The 23,742-nt window shown below is 34.5% G+C and overlaps 1 protein-coding gene across 10 annotated transcripts in view; it reads right to left on the reverse strand.

Annotated features, from left to right (window-relative positions):
• Positions 1–23,742, reverse strand: part of OSTN (osteocrin) — a 230,697-nt gene that overhangs the window by 2,181 nt on the left and 204,774 nt on the right. For 9 of the 10 annotated variants that reach the window (XM_042956506.1, XM_042956505.1, XM_042956504.1 and 6 more), the window contains one exon: positions 1,716–1,812. In XM_042956506.1, the coding sequence (XP_042812440.1) occupies positions 1,728–1,812 (85 nt within the window). In that variant the 3' untranslated portion in view covers positions 1,716–1,727. Of the gene's footprint in view, positions 1–435; positions 473–1,715; positions 1,813–23,742 lie in introns of all 10 variants that reach the window. The other variant, XM_042956507.1, reaches the window with a different exon arrangement.

The following is a 23,742-nucleotide window of genomic DNA, read 5'->3' on the forward strand; positions in this document are numbered from 1 at the left end:
TAACAATCTTAAAGAGTGACCATACTTGGTATATCTCTAGATGTAAAGAAAGTCTGATCTATGTTTTGAAGATGCTACTGCTCAAAACGCACTGTTCGTCACAGTATTCATTAAGCATGCCCCCCCCCCAGTATTTGTGGACATTCAGTAACTTCATAACTTCATTGATCAAGAGCTCTGTGGACAAAAAAAGATTCTTTTAACTAAGTCATCCTGAGAATAAGAAAGTTGAAGTAAAATATTGACTTCTCATTGTGGTTTAGGGCATTTGACAAAGAGAAAAAACAGGCATGATTCAAGTTGAGAGGTTCAGGGCTAATGTGATGCTCTTGGGGACTTTGCAGATTTGGTTTAAGCATCATCTTGAGAGAAATAAAAAGCAGAGTTTTTTCTTCTGTAGCTTGAAATTGTCAAAACAGTTCCAGGTTGTCTTACCTGCTTGGGAGAGAGTATGCATTCTCTGTAGCCTTTCCTGGGAAAAAACATATTGCCTAGATTTTATGTTTAACATTTACTGTTTAAAACATATAATATGTATGGCTAAATATACTTAGTAAAATATAAGCTTAGAATTTAAGTTTTCTGGATTTGAATTCTACTTACATCACTTACTAGCTATATGGCACTGTGAATTAATTAATATATCTAAGCTTTTTACTTATTTGTATAATAAAATAATAATAATAATTGTTATTATTATTATTGACTACTACATGTCAGACACTATTCTAAATGTATATTGTATATCAGATTTAGTCCTCTGCACTATGTAATGTGATAGAACTTATTATTATCCTCATTTTACGGAGGGGGATTTCAGAATTTCAACAAGATCCCACAGCTAACAGATAGATGAATTAGGATTTGACTACAAAACTGACCTCTCGAGCTGGCAGTTTTACCCCTTATATTGTACTGTTTCTCAAGGCACTGGAGAGAGTAATAGGACCTACTTTATGGAACATGATGATTAAATGAAGCTATGTGTGGACAGCACTAAGTATAGGGTCTAGTGCAGAGTAAATTTTCAGAACTATAATCTAAGATGTTATCACTTGCATGTACTATGTGTCCAATACATTCTAGACTACTATATGCATCTGATTTAACATTCACAATACCACACTATGTATCACAATACAATCACCGTGTTATTATCTAAGTGTACAAGACATAGAGAAATAAGGTATTTTCATGGAAACAAGATAATGAATGAGTGACAGAACCAGGATTTTGATTAGGTGTTCTGATTCCGTGCCTATACTCTTTCTGCTACATCATTCGCTCTCCTATGTTCCATGTTATCATAATTCTGGGAATGTAGTTATCGGCAACAAAATGGTGTGTGTCACTGAAATGTGTCTTCTTCATAATAGAGGGATTAGCACACAGTTATGTACATGTGAAGGTGATTTATTACATCAATTAGAATTTTAACCATTGTTCACATATTAATACTCAATAGTTATATAAGAATCTGGGAGAATAACTGAATCTTTTTTATGGTGAAATATATCTCGGACATTCTTTTGCTTCTTTAATGTCATTTAAGTTATTTAGCATCAATATATTATTGAGTACAGAAATGTTGAAAAAGTTATTTTATAACCTAGGAAATCAAAAGGGCAATTTATAAATCAACTGAATCAGTTAGCCCATGGCAAAACATTAATCAGAAGCCTGCATATATTGTTACTTTGTCAAATGGTACTCACAGTTGGAATCAATTAGCCTCTGGAATTTGAGAGACGGTTTCCACCAATCCGATCCACAGGGATACCAAATCGCCTTTTTGGATGATCTACTACTTTCCTGTAATAAACCACGTAGAACATTTCTAAGCTGAAGTCCAAGTTATTAATTAATGACTTTTGCTCCTTTATTTCTTGCAGATCTGGGCACTGTCTTTGGGAGTGGGCATACATATAATAGTTACCTTTCATCAGTGCCCACTATATGCCAGACACTATCTCTTATCCTTTCAACATCTGTTAAAGTGGGTATAACTACCTCCATGTCACATCTGAGGAATCAGAAGCTTAGAGAAATTAAATGACTTATCCAAACCAAACAGTGCAGTTGAGAGTTGGGTCTTATTAGCATATCAATTTGCTAGGTGTTTAGCTTGGGTAAGTCCCTTCCTCTCTTCAAATCTTGGAGTATTCATTTGATAATAGAAGAAGATTGAAGTCTTGTCAGTGGTTTTCCCCAATCTCTGCCTCAAAATGGTTCTTCAAGGGAAAAATGGTAGTGGGAGAGGAAAAAGTGCTGATGCCAACATTGAATGTGAAGTGCATCTCTGTTGTCTTCCCTCAGATTTTACCCAGAGACACTTGGTACACAATGGTCTATGTCTGTTACATAGTCTCTGTGCCAAATACTGTTTGAAAAAAAAAAAAAAAGCTTCATTATTACAATAAAGTTTAGGGGCACCTGGGTGGCTCAGTTGCTTAAGTGTCCGACTTCAGCCTAGGGCATGATCTTGCCGTTCCCAAGTTTGAGCCCTGTATCGGGCTCTGTGCTGACAGCTCAGAGCCTGGAGCCTGTTTCAGATTCTGTGTCTCCCTCTCCCTCTCTCTGTCCCTTCCCCACTCACACTCTGTCTCTCCAAAAATACATATTAATATAAATAAATAAATAGATAAAAAATTTAAAATAAAGTTTAAAAATCCTACAAGAGAGCTTCTAGCTTGTATGTTCTATCAATTCTCTCTTTAGAAAGAAGAAACATCTTAATTTGATTTGTTATTGCCATGCTTTAGTTCTATCAAATCAAAATCCTAATGGGGAGGTCTCAGAATGCTCAGTACATGACTTTCACTGGCCATGGAGCTGTGAGAAGTTTTCCTAATGAAGATAGAGACAACTTAACCAATTTTCAACAGCTTAAAGAGTTAAAAAGATTTGTTCAGAACATTTTGAACAGCTTCTATTCTAATTATTTGCATTATATTGTCAGTATATACTACACAATTTAAACACCAAAAATTAATGAAAATTTCAATATCTATTATTTTTTCCTATTATCATTGATCATGTAACTACTATATATAAGGTTATTTTTGTGGCTGTCTTGGGATTGATAAATCAGACACAGCCTTTGCTTTCGAAAACCTATAACTAAGTACTCACAGATGGGTAATGATTTAATAAAAATGAGCAGAAGAAAAATCTCTCATTTTTATTGATGCCAAATTTTTACCTTATCAGCATTCCTCATATCACTATTAAGTAAATAATTTATTTAAAAACTCTGAAAAGTATAGAGAATAATGGAAACACAGGGGATTTTTATTGCTGTGTCTTACATATAAAACATTGTATAAACACTGCTTGATTGTAATTAAAACAATAAATTTGGTGGTAATTAATATTTACCTAATGCTTTGTAGAAGCCAGGTACTATGCTTTGTACAGTGTAGACAAAGATGGTAAAAACGGACATTGAACCTGATATGGCCCTATTCTCAAATGATATTGTAAGAATGAGGCCATGTTATGGGTTTTTTTTGTTTTGTTTTTACCTAATTCAGCCTTCTTTTCTGTTGATTAACATTCATCTTCATTTCCAAGTTGGCCCTTAGTTTTGCTAGTCAATGCAGGTAGCATTGTTTGTATGATCTTTATAAGGCTGTCTGCTAGACAACAGTTTGCTCAGTGGGGAGAAAGCTGAAAAAAACATATTTAGTGCTTATCCTTAACCTAGACATACCTCTGCCTCTATTCTTCAGATTTCTAAAAAACATACCTTCTTAAGGGACTCCTGGGTGGCTCAGTTGGTTTAGTGTTCGACTTCAGATCACGTTATGATCTCACAGTTCGTGAGTTCCAACCCCACGTCAGGATCTGTGCTGGCAGCTCAGAGCCTGGAGCCTGCTTCAGATTCTGTGTCTCCCTCCCTCTGCCTCCTCCCCACTCATTCTCTCTCTCAAAAATAATAAACATTAAAAAATATTTTTAAACATACCTTCTTAAGAGGTGTCTATCATTTGTACTTCTGGATTTCTTGACACTACATTGGCTACGTATTTTTTGACTTGATAATCAATGAGGAAACATGTTATCTGTCAAATTAGCATAAAATTAATGATAAAGCATCATAGGGAAATTATGTATATCAGTTGTACTTTAGGTATTCTGATGTGATTATAAATAATTACTGTTGAAAAAAGAAAATGTCTCTTTTCTATTTTGTTTTATTCATATAAGTAAATTTATAGACTTTTATTTTAAGCAATTATTTTCCATGTGGTAGTAAGAACAAGGCCTCCTCAAAGATGTTCACACCATAACCCACAGAATCTATGTCACCTTACATAGCAACAGAGACTTTGCAGATATGATTAATAAGGACCTTGAGATGAGAGAATTATTCTGGATTTTCTGGGTAGGCCCAATGTGGTCTAGCCTCCTTAAAAGTGGAAGATGATTGAAGAAGAGTGGGTCAGAGGGCTGCAAACTGAGAAGGACTTAACCCACCACTCCTGGCATTGATGATGAAGGAAAGGATCAAGAATCAAGGAATGCTGTGACCTTTAGAAGTTCTCAGAAGAAAATGAGAACCTCAGTCCTACAACCAAAATGAACTGAATTCTGCCAACAACCTGAATAAGCAGGAAATGAATTCTCCACTATCGTCTCCAAGGAGTGTGGACTGCTGACCTCTTGACTTCTGTATCCAGCTGGCAGATTGGGCAAAAGAGAGCACAGAGCAGCTATCAGGGAGAGATTGAGAGGCTACACAGTGGCTAGCAATCAATCATATGGCTACACTTAACTGAAAAGGAGACAGAGAAAAGTGGTATAGAATGACATATGGGGACTGTTGTATAGGACTTCTGACCTATAGAATTATAAGATAATAAATTTGTGTTGTTTTAAGTCCAGAAGTTTAAGGTAAGTCATTACCATAGCAATAAAATAGGAATATGTTTGTCTGATTTAGAGTTATGTCTAAGGGCAATTTGTTTATATATATATAAAACAATTAGACTGATGCAATTTTTACTCTTTGAACCCTTCAGTTCTTTTACTGACTACCCCACCATAACTCCAGGAAAAGGGTAAGAGAGAAGCCATCTCAGGGTCAAGGAGAGTGGTCAGGAGAAGTCCCAGACAAATAAGAAGAGGAAGTGAGAAACCAACCCCTTCCAGGTGTTTAAAGGACTGGTTGAGAAGGGGAAGGAAATGACAGCTGGAAAAAAGAGTAGTGCCACACATGTGAACTGACCTCCCAGAGCACCTGTGGGATGGATGGTGGCAGGAAAAGTAACACTTCTGCTTTTTAATTTTTTAATTTATTTTTAAAAATTTATTTATTTTGAAAGAGAGAGAGAGAGAGTCGTACATGAGCAGGGAGAGGAGTCCATTGTGGGGCTCTATCTTAAGAAGAGTGAGATCATGACCTGAGTGGAAATCAAGGTCTGGAAGCTTAACTGACTGAGCCACCCAGGCGCCCCTGCTTCTGCTTTTTTAAAAGAAAACATGACAATCTATGCATCATTATAAATTAGAACAGAACATTTATTGGTTCATAGTACCAATGCATTTTTTTTCAAAAATAAAGGTCCAATAAATGTAAAGAGGATTTTTTTTCTTTCTTTACCACAGTTGATCTTTTTCTGCTCAAGCAAATAGGAGGCAGCTGTAGAATGGTGGAAAGCAAAATATTTTTTTTCCTTCCTTCTTTCCTCATTCCCTATGCTTTCCTTCCATCCTTTTCTCAAGATTTGATTAGCAACCAGGACATGAAAGACTCAGATTCTATTTGATTCTTCTACTTATTGATGGTGTGAGCATTTGTAAGACTGTTGTCATTCTGAGCTTGTCTTTCCTTTTTGATAAAACTTAGATACTTCTTGCTCTGTCTATCTTCCCAGCCTGGTTATTTACTTAACATACTTATTTGTTAAATAATATTTTATTGATTTATGCACAACCATATGTATTTGTTCTCTGCACTGGGGATAGAGTGGTGAATATGACATGCATTAGCTGTTAAAGCTCACATTTTACTTGAAAAAAGCTAATGAGGTAACACACCTGAAATCATTTTACACATTTTAAGTGATTCTACTATTCTTTCCCATAAGTCCTGCCCACTGGTTTTCAAACAATTTGTAGTTTACCATTTCTACAAATAAAAGCTTTATAAAAGAGATCAATGCCTAGAATGTTAGGTGAAGAACACTCTCAGTAAAGAAGTGCCCCTTCTCCATATATGGTGGCCCCTGAAAGAGCTTCCAGAACCACGTAAGGCTGCTTAGAGCAGAGTTTGAAAACCCCTGGCCAAGAGTATAAGAATGTTTTTGTTCTAGCCATAGATCTGTATTACTTTGATTCATTTTCTAAAATTTGGGATACGTTTCAAATGCTCACATGTACCTTGAAATCAAATAAGAAAAATAAATAAAAGAAATATATATGAAAAACCATGCAGTAGTTACAGTTTTTAGCAATAATACAAATGAAAACAATTATTCCCATAAAGCAGATAAACCAACAACATGATCATAGCTCAGTAAGTTAAGTAATTTCTACACAGTCTCCATCCATTTAGAAGTAAAATGGCAAGCTAGTATTTATCTTAACATTTTTGCTGATAGGAAAAATATGTCCAAGTACTACACTCTATGACACATACACTTACAGGAACAAACAGTGTGTAAAACACAAATAGTAAGATAGTGAAATAAGTGTTCTTAAGACCAAAGGGGAAACTGTACTTTCTGACTACCTAGTCCCTCTTGTGACAAAATAATGGTATGACATGGTTTATCTAATCTACCTTTTTCCATTCTAAAAGATTCTGAAATAGTTTAAGGATACAAAATACCTACCAAACTAATACAAAGAGAATGGATTGGTCATTTTAAATACAACCTAAACTTCACATTGAAATATACTTCCTGTATAAAATAGGATTTTTTAAACATTTACATTCTTTGATAATTCACTTTCCGAAAAATTTTTTACACTCTAAAACAGCAGTTAGAAAACTTGTATTTAAACTTTTTATTGCGAATCACTTCACACATACAAAATAGTCTATAAATTTATCTTTGTTCAGTTTAAAGAAAAATAAAATGAACATTCCTGTTGGCACCAAATTAAGAAACAATATAACCGGCCCTTGAATTCCCCAGTGTTCCTGCTTCCACACTGAATATCTTTCATGGTTCAGTCCCAGAGGTAATCTATAGACTGAATTTTGGTCTAATAATTCTCTTGCTTTTCCTTATAATCTGTATGTATTATTCAAAACTCTCTTGTTTAGTGAGGATGGTTCTAAAATTTTATTTAAAGAAATAACATATGAATTCTTCTTCTTTCAGCAAATATTTTGTGTTTTAATATTTGTCCATGTTGATACATGCAGTTTATTTTCACTATTGTATAATATTTTATTATACTAATTAATATATAAAACAGTTTATTTAGATATTCTATCATAGACAGAAAATTGAGTTATGTTCTTTTTTGTCATTATGTACTAGTCAGCTGAAAATTTTCTTATAGATGACTTTAATGTACACTTAAAGATTTCTCTAAGTATATTTTTAGAAGTAGAATTGTCAGCTGTGCCTGTACTTAATTATATTACATAGTACCAGACTGTTCCAAAGTTGTTATAGCAATTTACATACCTAAGAGCCATGTATGACAGTTCCTATTGTTTCAAATCTAGGCCAACCCTTGCATTGTCAGACTTTCAGTTTTGCCATTCTGATGTATTTGTAATTATATCTCATTGTGGTTTTAATTTGCTTCCTTTGAATAAGTTTCTTGCCTTTTCATTTGTTTATTGGCTATTTGGATTTCTTCTCTTGGAAGTGTCTGTTCAAGTCTGTTGCCTGTTTCCTATTGGTTAGTTTTTCTTTTAAATACTGATTTGTAGGAGGGTTACAACTACTCAGAATATTAGATTTTGTCAGATGCAAATATCCTTTCTCATTTGTGGTTAGTCTTTATTGTGTCTTTTATGAAAATCTTTAATGTTGTTTTTAAATTTATCAAGATTTTTACTTTTTATTAATGACTCCACTCTAATGTTATGAAGGTATTCTCCTATTTCATCCTACAATCTTTTTGTAGTTCTTTCACATTTATGTTTTTAATGTTTTTGAAATTATTTTTTATTTATGGAAGGAAACAAAGGTCATTTTTTTTTTATTCATGACCAATTATTTATAAGTGTTAGATTCAGCTTAAGTTTCATGGAAATTTCTTTTGCAGTTTTACCTAGAATTTTATTGCATCTAAGGTATAAATAAGTTTGGAGAGAATTAAAATTTTTATGATATTGAATCTTACTATCTAAAATCTTTTACTAAGGTTATCTTTCATGCCTTCTCAATAATTTTTTAATTTTCTCTATAAAGACGTTTCATAGTTTATTGGAATTGTTGTTGTGACACCATATAAAAATATGTGCTATAGGTTTTTCAACAGGTGTCCCTTACTTGGTTAAAAAGTTTCCTTCTATTTCTATTATCAGTTTACCAGTGATTTTGATCATGAATAGATGTTTACTTTCATTAAGCGTTTTCATGCATCTATCGGGTGATGTGGCTTTCCCTCTTCAATCTGTTAACTATTGTTTGTTTGTTTGTTTGTTTTGAGAGAGAGAGAGAGAGAGAGAGAGAGAGAGAAAGAGAATGAATCTTAAGCAGGCTCCATGTTCAGTGTGGAACCCAACATGGGGCTTGATCCCATGGCTCCAGGATCATGACCTGAGCTGAAATCAAGAGGCAGTCACTGAACTAACTGAGCCACCAAGGCACCCCTATTAACTGTGTTAATTGTCTTTCCAAAGCAAATCAATCTTACATTGTATTTTTATGATGAACCCAACATGACAATGCTGTATTGTCTTTTTAATACATTACTGGGATTGTTTTGCTGAATTTTTTGGTAGAAATTTGTATCTACAGTCATTAATGAGGTTGTACTATAATTTTTTCTTGTTCTCTCCATATCTGTATTGGTGATCAGATAATGCTATTCTCATGAAATTGGTGATCAGATAAGGCTATTCTCATAGCAACAGGTTTGCACCTTCATTTTTGGTTATCCTATTGTTATTTAATTACATCATGGTAGGAAAGTGTGTTCCATTTGATAACCAAGGCTTTAAAATTTTAAGGCTTATTTTGTGAACTGGAACTTCATTGACTTTAATAGTTGTTTCATGTGAACTTAAACATTTCCCCCCAATTGTTGACAGCATTTACTGATCCTGCTTATGATTTTGTGTCTCAAGAAAAGAAACAAGAATCAGAGTGTGGAGAATGATCCCTAAAAACAACAGTCTGATTTGCTGATATATCTTTTTATTTATTTTTTTATTTTTTATATGTTTATTTGTGAGAGAGTGAGAGAGAGAGAGAGAGGCAGAGACAGAATGTGAGAGGGGAAGGGGCAGAAAGAAAGAGAGACTGGGAGAGAGGGAGAGAGAGGGAGAGGGAGGCAAAGAAGCTGAAGCAGGCTCCAGGATGTGAGTTGTCACCACAGAGCCCAACGCAAAGCTCAAACTCACTAACTGCGAGATCATGACTTGACCTGAAGTTGGATGCTTAACTGACTGAGCCACCCAGGTGCTCCTGATTAACTGGTACATCTTAAAAGCAAAACAAAATGCTAGGCCCTATAAAGAAGTACATGCCACTCCAGCAACTTTGAGTAATATGCAAAAAGGAAGGATATAGTAGTGGCTAACAGGGGATGTTCTTTTAAATAGTTCAGTAATTTAGATTAGTAAAACATAGAATGAAATTACTACATTATAAAGTTCAGATGAATATAGTAGCCAAGCTCCAACATGAACCCCAATAATACTATCATAATGTCATCTCCTTCCATACTGAGAAGGGTTGACTTCTGTAACCAACAGCATATTGTGATTAATGTGTGACATCCAAAGCTACATCATAAAAATATTATAGCTTCTGCCCTGCTTTGTTGGCTCTCACACTAGGGAAGTCATCTGCCATTTCCTAAGGACACTCAGCCCTATAGAAAGGTTTATGTGGCAATGAACTAAAGCCTCCTGCCAACCACCAGTGAGGAACTAAGACTTCCTGCCACCAGCCATCTTGAGTGGGTCCTTTTGGAAATGGATAATCCAGCCGTGGTATAGCCTCCAGATGACTGCAGCCCTGGCCAACTTCTTCACTGTAACCTTTGGAGAGACCTTGAACCAGATGCATTCAGGCAAATTTTTCTATATTTCTGATGCACAGAAACTATGCAAGAACATAAATGTTTATGAAGGTCTTAAGCTGCTATGTTTTGGGCAACTTGTCTGTATAGCAACAGAAATCTTACAGTGAGATTTAAAGTGCTCTGACATTCTACAAGAGATCACATCCAATTTAGGGGTTCCAGGACAATTTACAGAGCATGTGGAAACAGTAAACAAACGGTGGCCCCTGAATTCTGCAATCTTGGCTATCACAATTTAAAATTAAGGTATAGGATTAGTAAATTACTATAGGAGGGGGTACCTGGCTGACTCAGTCAGAAAAGCATGCCACTCTTGATCTCAAGGTCATGAGTCTGAGCCCTACATTGGGGTTAGAAATTACATATGTACATACATAAATAGAAATGATTATAGGGGGACATATATAACTATACAAACTTGGAAGGCCTGATGTGGGAGGACAGACTGAAATGAAGGACTCGGCAAAGCCTTGTAAAGAATGAAAAGGGAAATCATCAACGTCCACAGGGTCATGTTTAAAACAGGCAATTGGTCTTTTAAATTCAGATTCCAGAATATTAGGATGAAGGACCACAACCAGTGAATGATGATGTAGCTTTTAGGGGCTAATACATAACATCCGGAGTCCACATTCAGAAATAATAGAGAAAAAAGATATGATCAATGCATGGATTTCAAAATGTCATTTGTACCAGTGATCAAGCTGAATATAGGATGTGCCTTTATACCTGCTTGTGAAAGGGCTTCTTTATATTTATTTCCTCCTTGGATCCGACACATTTATATAACTAGTCATGGTTATCTAGTTAAAACAGGAAGAAAGGGGATTAACTGAACATTCTCAACTCCTCCTCAAAAATTGGCCTATTAGGTAAATGGCTACTTCTCTTCTGGAAGCTGTGGATCAAGGGGGGGCGGGGGACAAGAAGCCAGTGTTTCCTTAACTAGAGTCCTCTACACGGAAATCTGAGGCTTAAGAAATGGGATATGTTTAGGAGGATGGAAGAAGGTGCTACTTTGCTTAGCAGAAAGTTGATGTATGACTTTTGGAATTCTATTTCAAAGTGGTAACTCAATTTTAAATGGATTCCGTTAAATTTATGATGATGGCGCTGACTACACATAATGTCACCTTCGAAGTATTATCCCAGGGAATGGGTGTATGAAGCGGTGTTCGGAAACACACCATGAGCACTGGAATAAATAAGACTGAAGTCACTGTAAAGTAACACAGGAATGCTTGATTTGGAAACTGCTGTAAAGTACTAGGCCAAGGCAGAGAGGACCTTCATTTGCTTGGCTAACGAACCTCTCTGAGGGTCTAATGAAGCTTTTGGAACTTCAACCCAGCAAATAGGTTTACACAAAAATGTGTTCTAGGATTCTCTTTCTTGAGGGGAGTGGGTGATATACATATCAAAATCTATACATAGAATCAATTATTGGCACTTTGGAGAAAATATTTTAAATATATGAGTTAGACTAGGGAGCAAAGGCCAAAGGGACTGTCTCAATCTGTGGTGTTGAGCTGCAGTGATATAACAGTTATGAGGAAAATGGCCCCAGATCATTTTGATAAGAGCATTTCCTATTGTATAGCCAGGCTTTTCAATTAGGAGGAAGGAAGCATGCAAATAGGGCACCATACTCTGCATCATTTTCCTGTGTTTCTCACTCTGAAATGGAGCCCATCTTGAATTACCTTCTTTGGGCATCACCAAATAAGAGCTGGAAAGAAATAGCAAAAATTATGAGATCTAGGTTGGCCTAGGTCTGTAGTACTGTTTTGCAATTAATTAGGAAGGAAAATGAAGTGTTAGGATTTTTATCTTTAATCTTTGGGACTATCATCAAGAAGGGCAACCGTATCTGACAAAATGAAACCACAGTTGCTATTCTCAACCATAGTCTGATTTTATGTCTGGCTCAGGATAGAAACTCATATATCATTGGCAAAATTTTTCTAAAACTATTTATTTAATGTGTACATTGTAAGTGAACCTTGCTGTTCTGGGCCTTGTAATGTGCCTTTTTCATGCAGAAATTCAATTTCTTCATCAGAAGCTGCTTCTTACCTAGAAATTCATTAGGCTTGGTGTTAAACAATCTAGTGTTCCAGCTGGTAATCTCAGGAAAATCATTTTGTCTCCCTGAAAATATGCAAAGAAAATGGGGATAATAATATCTTCTTAGGGTATTATAGGGGTTGGAAAAAAACCCAACATATACCAGAATGTTAATTTTTTTTTTCTATCTCAGTTTCAGCAGTGGCCTCAAAAAGCTGAGGGAAAAACAGAAGTAGGTGGCAAGTATTTCCTCTTGCATTCCAAAGTGAAATGCTAGACTCATGCAGTATTTGTAAAGGGGTTTCCTACAAACTGATTTTCCCAACTTGAATCCAATAAAAGGACTGAGATAGAACAGGTGAGGAAGGAGAATTTCTGTGGAGTGAGTTATTGGAGAACAGTGTTTTTTTACCTCCTCTTATAGAGGGAAGGCTTCAAGAAAGCAACTTAGCTTGACATAAGCCCGTGGAAGAGGGCAGGCCTGAGAGAACGATGTCAATGAAATCTAAAGAGCAAGAATCTGTGACAGTTTGCTCTAGGCAGCAATGAAGAGATGTTTCTATAAGGACAGCTTCAGTTTCAGTGACCGGAATCAAGGGCATGGGTTTTCTGTGGTGGAGACGCAGAGAAAGTAGTGGGTAGAGTTGGCCAAGGTTAATTATAAGAGGCATCTTCCCTGAGGGGCTTGCTGCCAGAGGTGATCTGTCAGGCGACCTCAGTAGGAGGCTGGTGGTGGTGTTAAATGAAGAGGCTGAAAAAGGACGATGAGGATGAGGGGCAAACTGACCTGCCTGGGGAGAGACATTGCAGGAAGCAAGGGTGTCTATATCAATGTTCCCAGAGGGAGTCAAGTGATGACCTAACAAAAATCAACTTTGAGCATTTACCGAGGCCAGAGAGTAATAAAGCCAGGTCATGATAGTATCAGTCACATCAGATTTTTCTTTATCTCTCTGCATTGCCATCCCTAAGACTGGGGAGGCAGAAGGCAGTCCACTGTAGTAGGGGAAGGGGTGAGGATAAACTGATGACGAGCAACCCCCTTTCCACTGCAGCTTTACAGCATGAATGGGGCCTAAGCTGGGGACAGGAGAAACTTCAATCATATTTATAATTCAGGCTAAGACATAAGAATAGTTATTTAAATGACTGAAATATGGTTGTTTTTCTAATAAAAGTAACCAGGGGGGTTTTTATTATTTCACTGGGACCAGTAGAGTTGTAGCACTGCCTTTGTTTTTATCCAAGTGGTACGAAACAACTCCTACTGAATGGGTGGTGGGTGCATGTGGGTGGGAATTAAAGTGTTTTTTCTGAGTTTGTCCCATGGAGTCCTTCTCTTTGAATTAAGTGGTTATAATAGCAGTGTACTGGAGCAAAGTTTATTGACCTGGATCTGTACAATGTGTATAATTACGCTGGGTATCTTCTGTCTGTTTGCCAGAGTCAATCTCTGCCTTGTCTCGTTTGACATCCAGTCTGGGAGGTTAACCTCTTTGGATCACATAAAAATTCCTTTGCTCTCTGGGTTTGGTTTGGGGTAGGCAATGGTTAGTGTTGTAAAGAGACTGAAAGTGAGATCAGGATAATTTCCCCTGCCTTGCAAGTTCACTTCCCTCTGACTGAAGGTCACTGATTCTTTCAACTCTTCTGTATGGTCTTCAGGCCAGTGTATAAATCCATTATGATTCCCCTATACTCAGTCTTTTGTGAAAAGTCTTGTGAGCAAACCCTTCTTCAATTTTCCTACTTTACATATGCTGCCTGTTTCCTCCAGAAACCCTGACTGACCCAATAACATTATTTGCTTTGCTGACCTCAAAATATTAATGAGAGAATTCAAGCAATAACAGTTGTAAAAATGTTTATAATAAGTAAATGCAGAGTATTAGTATTGTTTTTTTTTTTCCTACAAGGTATTCTCAGCATTGTGTGAAGGAGTGAGGAATTTAGAGAAATTCCAGGCCAATTTTAGTATATCTTCTATTAAAGGGTCAGACAGTAGATGCTATTTTGCCAGGGATATAATCATAGCTGCTTTGTTTTACTTGCATAAATGAGAAAACCATTCATTAACTTCAGGCTTTAAACAAATGAACTGAATTAGGAAAATACTTTGGTCTTCAAAGCATAATTAACTTTGCCCTGAGAATTAAAGTAATTTGCACATCCATCTGAAAATGAAGCTGGTGTCAAGTTGAGGTGGAAAAAAAGTTAAGCATCATACAAAATAGAACCAATAGTTTCTTTGCTTCATTTTAATATGATCTGACATAGACATTGTTCTGTTTGACTTTTCCTGATTGTTTTTGTTTCCCCCCAATCATTCATTTATCCTTCCATTTCCATCTCTTATGAAGTTTTTCATAAGCAGAATTTAAAACTTTTCTTTTATAAATATTTTACAATAATTGAGAATAAAGTAATACATGTCATATGCCTGAAAGTCAGTTTTTAAATATGGAGTCATACACCAATATAATTCAGGGATCCATAGATGTTGGAAAATGTTACATCTTCAGTTTCATTACCCTCTTGTTAAAATATGAATAAGAATGCAGGGAACAAATCACAATACCTAGACCTTTGTCACAAATAGAAATCACAGATACGTTCAGATCATACTTCAGCCATTGTAGAAACTTTGAAATTGCTTTTATGTTCAGCACTACTTGAAATGATTGTTGTTTTTTAGACTTGTCTCTAAAGCAGCTTATTTTATATGTTAACAAATAAGCCTATATGTTGTTATATTACTAATTACTTTTACATTTTTCTGGTTATTCTGTTTCTATGTATGGTAACCTTTGAACTCTTACAAATACTATCCACTTAAAAACAATATTCTGAGAAGGAGTCCATAGGTTTCACCAAACTACCAAAGTGGCCCACCATCCAAAAAAGTTTATGAATCTCTGGATTAAGTGATGAATGAAATCTTGGGGCTACCGTATGAAAATAGATCTCATACCTATGTCCTTCTCTGGGTGAACATGAGAAGGTAGAGAATGCATGCTTGAGAGGAAAGAATCTTGATAGCATACACATGAAAACCACAGGGGTTTATAAGCAACAAGAAAGTGTGTTAAAATAATATGCTAATTCACAATTTTGTGAAAGCTTCAAAAATAAATAAGGAAGCGGTTAAAGCTACTTGGATTAATGGACCAAAGCTATTGTATCAAACACAACAAAAGACCAGCAATTAACCTTATATGTGGCCTCCCAAGCAAAATTACTATAATTTTTATGGATTTTCTTTTTATAAAATAGTTGCAAAACTCTGAACTGTGTCTTTTTATACTACATATGTGAAAATATTCATTTTTCCCTGTCACTTTATTATACATATTTCAATGATAACAATGATTTTTGTAATGGATGATTGAAAAATTTATTTTATTTTACTTTTTAAATGCTTATTTATTTTTGAGAGTGAGAGCACGAGCAGAGGAGGGGCAAAAGAGGGGGAAACAATCATTTCAAGTAGTGCTGTGCTGACAGCAGAGAGCCCCACATGGGGCTTGAACTCATGAACCAAGCGTGAGATCATGACCTGAGCCAAAGTTAGACACTTAACTGACTGAACCACCCAGGCACCCCAGATGATTGAAAATTTTAATCTTTAATCTTCAGTTATCATTACACTTTGAAAAAATCTAAAATTATTTTTCTTTTAAAATTTAAGAAGGTGTAGATAAATATTTTATGCGTGAGCTATTACTTATTTCCCATTATTTTCCACCGTTCTAATATACAAGACAAATTTAATATTTACTTTGAGACTAAGAGCAGGAATTCCTACTAAAAAAATAAATCCTGAAAAAACCTCACAAGATGTGCCTTTTGAATTTCATTTGAAAGACTAAGACATCAACTATTGAAAAAAATTATAAAATGCATAAATAAATTACATCTATAGGAAAATTGTTAATGTGTATAGGTCATTCTAAATAATTTTTGTAAATTTTCTAATGTTTATTTTTGAGAGAGAGAAAGAGAGCATGAGCGGGGGTGGGGTAGAGAGAGAGGGAGACACAGAATCTGAAGCAGGCTCCAGGATCCAAGCTGTCAGTACAGAGCCCGATGTGGAACTTGAACTCGTGAACTAGGAGATCATGACTTGAGTGGAAGTCAGACGGACACTTAACCGACTGAGCCACCCAGGCGCCCCCTAAATAAATTCTACATAAAACACTCCTGACATTGAAGGTCACCTTTGTTGCTATGCCATAGAGTAGAGAAAAGTCTTGTCTCCGATTTTAATTCCAGATATGAAACAAGGTAAAATGTCTAGATTAAGGGAGATTCTCAACTTTTCAAGTTCATGGGGAAACTCTCGTGCAAATGTATTAGTTCTACTTAACCCATTTCCAACATCTGGAAGTAGTTAGAAGTGAAGAGAAAGGTAGAAAAAAAGAAAATAGATAATTATGATTTTTGACCACATAAGATCATCAGTTGCTAAAATCCTTTCTGGCTTTCAGTGGATAAGACCTTCACAATCTAGCTTCAGAGATACCTTATAAGTGTATATGGGTTTTGCATTACATTTTGAACACAGCATCCCTGAGTAGCCCCAAATCTCTTTCCCAATTTCATTTCTTATCCTCTTCCTTATCTCTATCTGATATTGAGCCCACACCATGCTATTGAACCCTCCCAAGAACATGCTCTGAATGTTCAAGCCTGTAAACCATATCGTACATGAATCTCTCTTAACAGAATAATTGTTCTTAATCCAATTAATCTTTCAACAGCAGTACTAGTTATTTCAGTCAAAGTTTGTTATTATTGCTAAATATGAAAAATCTTTTTTTTTAGCATTTCTGGATAATTCTTGAAAAACACCCACCGTCTCCTTAAATAGTGATTGTTTCTGTTCTATTTTGTCCCCCTACACTCCCATTAGGTTAATTTATAGGTTACAATTTCTCATTCTGTTATCTATCTCTTTTGACATTCTGAAGTCATTTCCTTAGTCTTCTCATATGATGAATTTATTTATTCTTTTGCCAGATATAATCTGCTATTTCTTGCACTGTGTAGTCTTTTTTCATTCAATTTATCATGGGATATTTTAGACATTGGCCAAATAGAATAGTATAGTAAGTTCCCAAGTATCTCTCAGTCTAAATCAACAATCAGCAATTAGGCAAATCTCGTTTCATCTGTTCGGTTCTCATTCCTGTACTATTTTGAAGCAAATCCAAAATAAGTACTTTTTTTTATAGTGTAATATTAGTTTCAGGAATAGAATTTAGTGATTCTAAAATAAATACTTTCAATCAAATTTTTAAATGAGAATCTCTCTCACTTTTAATGTTACTGCAGTACCATTTTCATATTGAAAACTTTGCAATAATTACTTAAAATCATCAAGTAGTGCCTGCTCACATTCACAATTGTTTCTCACATAAATTATTTTTTAAACAAATCATTTATTTGAATCAGTACTCCCCCAAATTGAGACTGGTTAATAAATGTTTTATTCTGCTTTAATCTTTAGGATCCTCTTTCACCTCTGTCTCTTTTTTTTTTCTTCAAAACCATGTAATTTATTTACCAGAGAAACTGGATTGTCTTGCAGTTTCCTATAATCTGACTTTTGCTGTTTTCATCCCTGTTGTGTGTCTGAAGTGATTCCTCTGTCTTTCATATTTCCTGAAAATCTACCTACTAGGAGGATCTAGAAGCAAAACTATTCTGTCTCTTCAGTGAATTTTTGCCAATTTAATACGCACAAGAAGAGTATACCAGTAAAGTTTTAATATGCCTTTTTCTTATGATAATGGGTGGCATCTTTTCATGTGATTTGCATCATTTACATCTGTTTTTTCATGAACTATTTTTACCTCATTCTTGAGCATTGTTCTTTTTCCTCTCAATTTTTAAAAGTTCTTTATATATAATAAAGTTGTTAACACTTTGATGTAACTTATAAGCATTTCTCTAATTTATTATTTTTCTTTTTACTTTGCTTTATGATACCTGTAGCCATAGAAACTTAAAAAAATGTAAACATCAAATGTATCTAGTGTTTCCTTATTTTTTTCCTGAGATTTTCTGGATTTTGCATCAGAATTTGGAACGCTTTATCTCTGAACAGAACTCACCAATGTTTGCTTCCAGTACTTATATGGATTCATCTGTTTTCTCACTTAAATTTCTGATTCATTTGGAATTTATCATAATGTATGGTTTGAGAAGGGATCAGTTTTATCTCTTTTTTCCATATCTCCAAGTCATTTATTCAGAATCTATCCTTTCACTCAGTAATATGTGAGGCTGCTTTTTAAATAAAGTTAGTGTCTATTTCTTGAATTTCTGTTCTGTTTTTGTTGTTTTGGTGGTGGTTTTATCTTTGGTCTATCCATGGGCTATTATTATACTACTGTAAAGAAAGGAAAATATTAAAATATTTAGTAGGGCTCTTCTTTCCTCTTTCTTTGGGATTTTTCTGTCTATGCTAGTTTCTAATTTTTTTCTAATTAATTTTGTAATCAATTTCTTTAGATCCAAAAAGAACCCTGATGGTATTTTTTATTGCAGTTAGGTTAAGTTTGCAATTTAACTTAAGAAGAGCTGCCATCTTTTCTGCTCTTGTGTCTTTTTATGCCAGGAACACAGTGCGAGCCTCCATTTGTTCAATCCACTGTTTGCATTTCAGCATTATTCTCAGAGGTTTCCTCATATATGCTCGTATATGAACATTTTTAAAATTTTTATTTAAATTCCAGTTAGTGGAAATATAGGGGATTATTAGTCTCAAGCATACAATATAGTGGTTCAGCACTTCCATACAACACCGGGTTCTTATCAAAACAAGTATACTCCTTCATCCCCATCACCTATTTCACCCATCCCCCCACTGCTTTCCCCCTCCCTGGTAACCACCAATTTGTTCTCTACAGTCAAGAGTCTGTTTCTTGGTTTCTCTCCCTCTCTCTTTTTCCCCCTACATTCATTTGTTTTGTTTCTTAAATTCCACATATGGGTGATATCAAATGGTATTTATCTTTCTCTGACTGATTTATTTTGCTCAGCATAATACTCTCTAGCTCCATCCACATCATTGCGAATGGCAAGATTTCATTCTTTTTTTATGGCTGAGGAAGGAGCTTTCTTTGCTAACTGTATGCCTAGATACATTCCTATTTTAATGCAATTATAAATGAGGTCTATCTTCTATCTGACCTCTGCCGGTAATATAGAAGTACTATTAGCTTTCTGTATTTATGCACTTTGCATTTTAATCAAAAGGGTTTTGTTGTGGTAGTTTTTCCATTATCTTTGTTTTCCAGCTTCTCATTTGTAAATAAAAATAATTTTACTTTTTTCTTTCCAATTCTTATGTCTCTAAATGTTTTCTCTTGTTTAAAGGCATTTCTAAATTATAGTAGAAATGATGGGTGTGGTTTTCCTATTCCTCGCTTTAGTAAAACTTCCCATACATGTCACCATTAGGTAAGATAGAGGCTTTGGGCTGAGGTGTACATAAATACTCACATATACACACACACATATGCACACACCATGTTAAGGAAATATCTGTCAGTTCTCATTTTGTTGTACTTTAAAAAATATAATAAATGCTAGATTTTGTCAAGTGCCTTTTCTGCCATCTAAGGATATAATCATATGCTTTTTCTCCATTGCTCTATTTATATGATGGATTACATTAAAAGAATTCCTAATATTGAGTGACACTTTCCCGGAATAAGCCCAATTGGTTTAGATGTATTATATTTTTAAAGTTTTGGATTCTACTTATTAACTTCATATCTCTGGTTTTTGTACTGATATTTATAAACGACATGAATCTAAAATTTCCTTTTAAGAATGTAATGTTTATTATTTGAGGATCAATATTATATTTGTATCAGGAAATGAACTTAGAAAGTTTACTTTATTATGATCTGAAAAGGTAAGATAACCTTGGGATTATCTGATACCTTAGGATTTGATAAAATTCTCATATGAAAATATCTAGATCTACTTTCTCTTGGCAAGCTCTTTTAAAATTAAAAAAAAACCTCCATGGTAATTGAATTATTTGTCTCTTTTGGGGTCAATGTTTGTAAATCATATTTTTCCAAAATTTTATCCATTTTACAGGTCTTCAGTTTATTTGTATTCAGTTGAGCAAAGTAGTTCTCTTTTTAAAGATTCTCTGTTTTGGTGTTTCCATCTTGTCACTTCTAATTTTGTGAATTTACTTTCTACTTTTTTCTTAATTAGCTTAGATTAACTAGTGGCTTGTATTTTTCTCAAGAAACACAGTTTTACATTTATTTTTTATACACTATGGTTTGCTTACAAACATTGATTTCAGCTTTTGTCGTTATTCTGACCTTCTCCTTTTTTTTCTCATGGCTTTTCTTGACTTACTTTGCTGTTCTTTCTAGATGTTTTTGTGTGTCATTTTGCTTTACTTCTACTTTTAATTTTTATTGGTATAATGATGATTTTTATCTGATATTTGCTTTATGTGCCCCTAATATTACATTTTCATTATTATTATCTTGAACAAAGCGTATAATTTTATTTTGTATTCCTCTTTGGCCCAATAGTTATTTAATGACATGGTTTATACTTTTAGGTAAAAATGACTTCTTGTTTTCTAGTTTTGTTATTAAGTTCTAGTCACACTGTGTTTCAGTCAGTGAATTTTTTTTAATATACTGTTTTTTAGAATTCCTAGAGGGTTTGTTTGTCACCTCAGATACGGTAAATTTTTTGAATACTCCATATGCACTTCAGAAGATGCTATATTTTCTATTGAAGTTCAGAGTTCCAAATAGATCTACAAATTCCATTTTATGGATTATATTGTATATGTCTTCTATAAATTTTAAATATATAATCGGCCTTGGATTTTAAGAAATGAATTAAAGTCTCCTATTCTTAATATGTTTCTTTCTATTTCCTGGCATTCCCTGTGGTTTATCTTTGATAAACATTGGTATACTCTTTTTAAATTTTTATCTATTTCTTTATTTATGTTTTTATTTCTTTTATTTTAGTTTATTTTAATGTAATTTTTCCTGGTATAACTTCTCCATTCTTTTATTGCCAACCTTTCTAAATATCTTTATTTTTAGTTGTGTATCTTAAATACAGAAAAGGGTTGGATTTCCCTTTATCAGCCAATCTGAAAATACTTGCATTTTACTTATTTGTTTATTTTTAATGCTTATTTATTTATTTTGAGAGAGAAAGTGTGTGCATGCTAGCAAGTGGGAGTATGGGAGGGGCATAGAGAGAGGGAGAGAGAGAATCTCAAGCAGGCTCCACACTGCAAGCACAGACTACCAGGTGGGGCTGGATCTCATGAACTGTGAGATCATGACCTGAGCCAAAATCAAGAGTTGGGCACTTAACTGACTGAGCCGCTCAGGCACCCCCAAAACATTCACATTTTAATAGAAAAGTTACATCTATTGACATTTATTGACATAATCAGTATTTTTTGAATCTATCATATTGTAAATGTTGTATTTATATATGCCAATATTTTATATAAAGTTTTTCAATACTCCTTATTTTTTATGCTGTCTTTTTTTTATAAGAAAGTTTTAATTTCTTTCTTATTTTTTAATATGAAAATCTTGGTCCTTGCTCTCTTCAGTTGTTTTCTTTTATTCTTCAGTAAAATATTCATTAAACTTAGTTTGAAATCTTTTTTTTTCCCCTTTTTCTCCATGTTTCCAAGTAACTATTTGTAGTGATCACTTTGATTCTCAATAGCCATGAAATAATCAAAATTCATTCTGAATTGTATATGCTCTCACTACTTTTCCTGAATTGTTAGATATTTGATGAATCTATATTGTCATACTATAATCATAGCACATGGCACTCTTTTCCTTGCAACCCTCATTTCTCTTAAATTATACAGTTATGGTCCCACCAATTCTTATGATGATATCTCTCAAGTCATTCCAGATGTTCAAAGAAACTCACTTAGTATCCTTCTCCAAGAAGTGCTCATGGAAACAATATTCCCTAATTTTTTAAATGTTTATAATAGTTTATTTGTAGCCTTTATATGTGAAAATCTGTTCAAATGGGTATTAAATACTTGTCAATCTCCCTTTATTTCTTGCAAGCTGAGCTGTGTTAGATAGATTATATCTCCCAATATAGTCTCCTCTTATAATACGTCCTAAAGATATTGTTAGGATGAAGCCTCAAAATGGATTATATGTATTTATGGTATTGATGCAATATGTGTTTAGTATATATGGTGTTTATGCTATTATAAATTTATATTTAAATATTTACATATAACATCTATATATTGATTTTTCAATTATTTACTAGACTATGTTGCAAGATCCAGAAATCAAAAAAATAACATTTATTAAGAGGCACAAAATTTTCTCCTCTAAAATTTCACTTATTCCTTGGATTTCCATGGCCTTCTTCATACATTTGTCTCTAAACATATCTCTTCTTGTTTTGCACTGTAATTCATTATAAGTATTTTCATATTTCTTATTAGTATATGATTTCTCTGAGGGAAAAGACTATACTTCCCTCCTCTTTTCCACCAGAACCCAACACAATGCTTAGGACATAAGTTGAATTAATTTATATTTGTTTATTTAATTTTTTTTTTAACGTTTATTTATTTTTGAGACAGAGAGAGACACAGCATGAACGGGGGAGGGGTAGAGAGAGAGGGAGACACAGAGTCGGAAGCAAGCTCCAGGCTCTGAGCCATCAGCCCAGAGCCTGACGCGGGGCTCGAACTCGTGGACCGCGAGATCGTTACCTGAGCCGAAGTCGGACACTTAACCGACTGAGCCACCCAGGCGCCCCATATATTTGTTTATTTAAAATAGGGTCTGGATTTCAAAACCTAGGTGAGGGATTATTTTCTAAGTACAGTAGGATAAATTACAGCCCCCAAGTGGTGATTTTATTTCTTCATGTAGTTCTGAGACTCTCAGAATGTAAGTCCAGCAAATTGCATCCTGTCTGCTGAGTCATGGAGCACAGCAAAGTCATGGAATCATGGACAAATGCGACAAATCCTAAAACTCCAAGTAAGCACGTAAGACAGGAGCAAAGGACATGGAAATGAGTGCATCAAAAAGTGGGGTGCCAGATGATGAAATTCTTTTCAGGGTTTGCTGAGGAGTTTTCTTTAATCTTTTAAGCAATGGGAACATTTCACCAAAACACTTTTGTGTTAAATGATGCCCCTGGTAGCAGAGATCCCCCCTCACCTCCTAAACCTGTAATGTCTTATAATAACTATTTTACATGTGCATGCAATGAAATCTTCCTTATGAAAGTATGACAAAAACATTCATACATACTGTAGCAGTCATTTTACTTCCTCAACAGTTATTTCCCAAATTATGCTTAAACTAACAAGTTAGCTAAAACATTTAATGTTTAGCTAATGTTTAGCTAAAACACTGAATGTAAACATTTAAT

This window comes from Panthera tigris, chromosome C2 (assembly GCF_018350195.1).
Source record: "Panthera tigris isolate Pti1 chromosome C2, P.tigris_Pti1_mat1.1, whole genome shotgun sequence".
Lineage (NCBI taxonomy): Eukaryota > Metazoa > Chordata > Mammalia > Carnivora > Felidae > Panthera > Panthera tigris.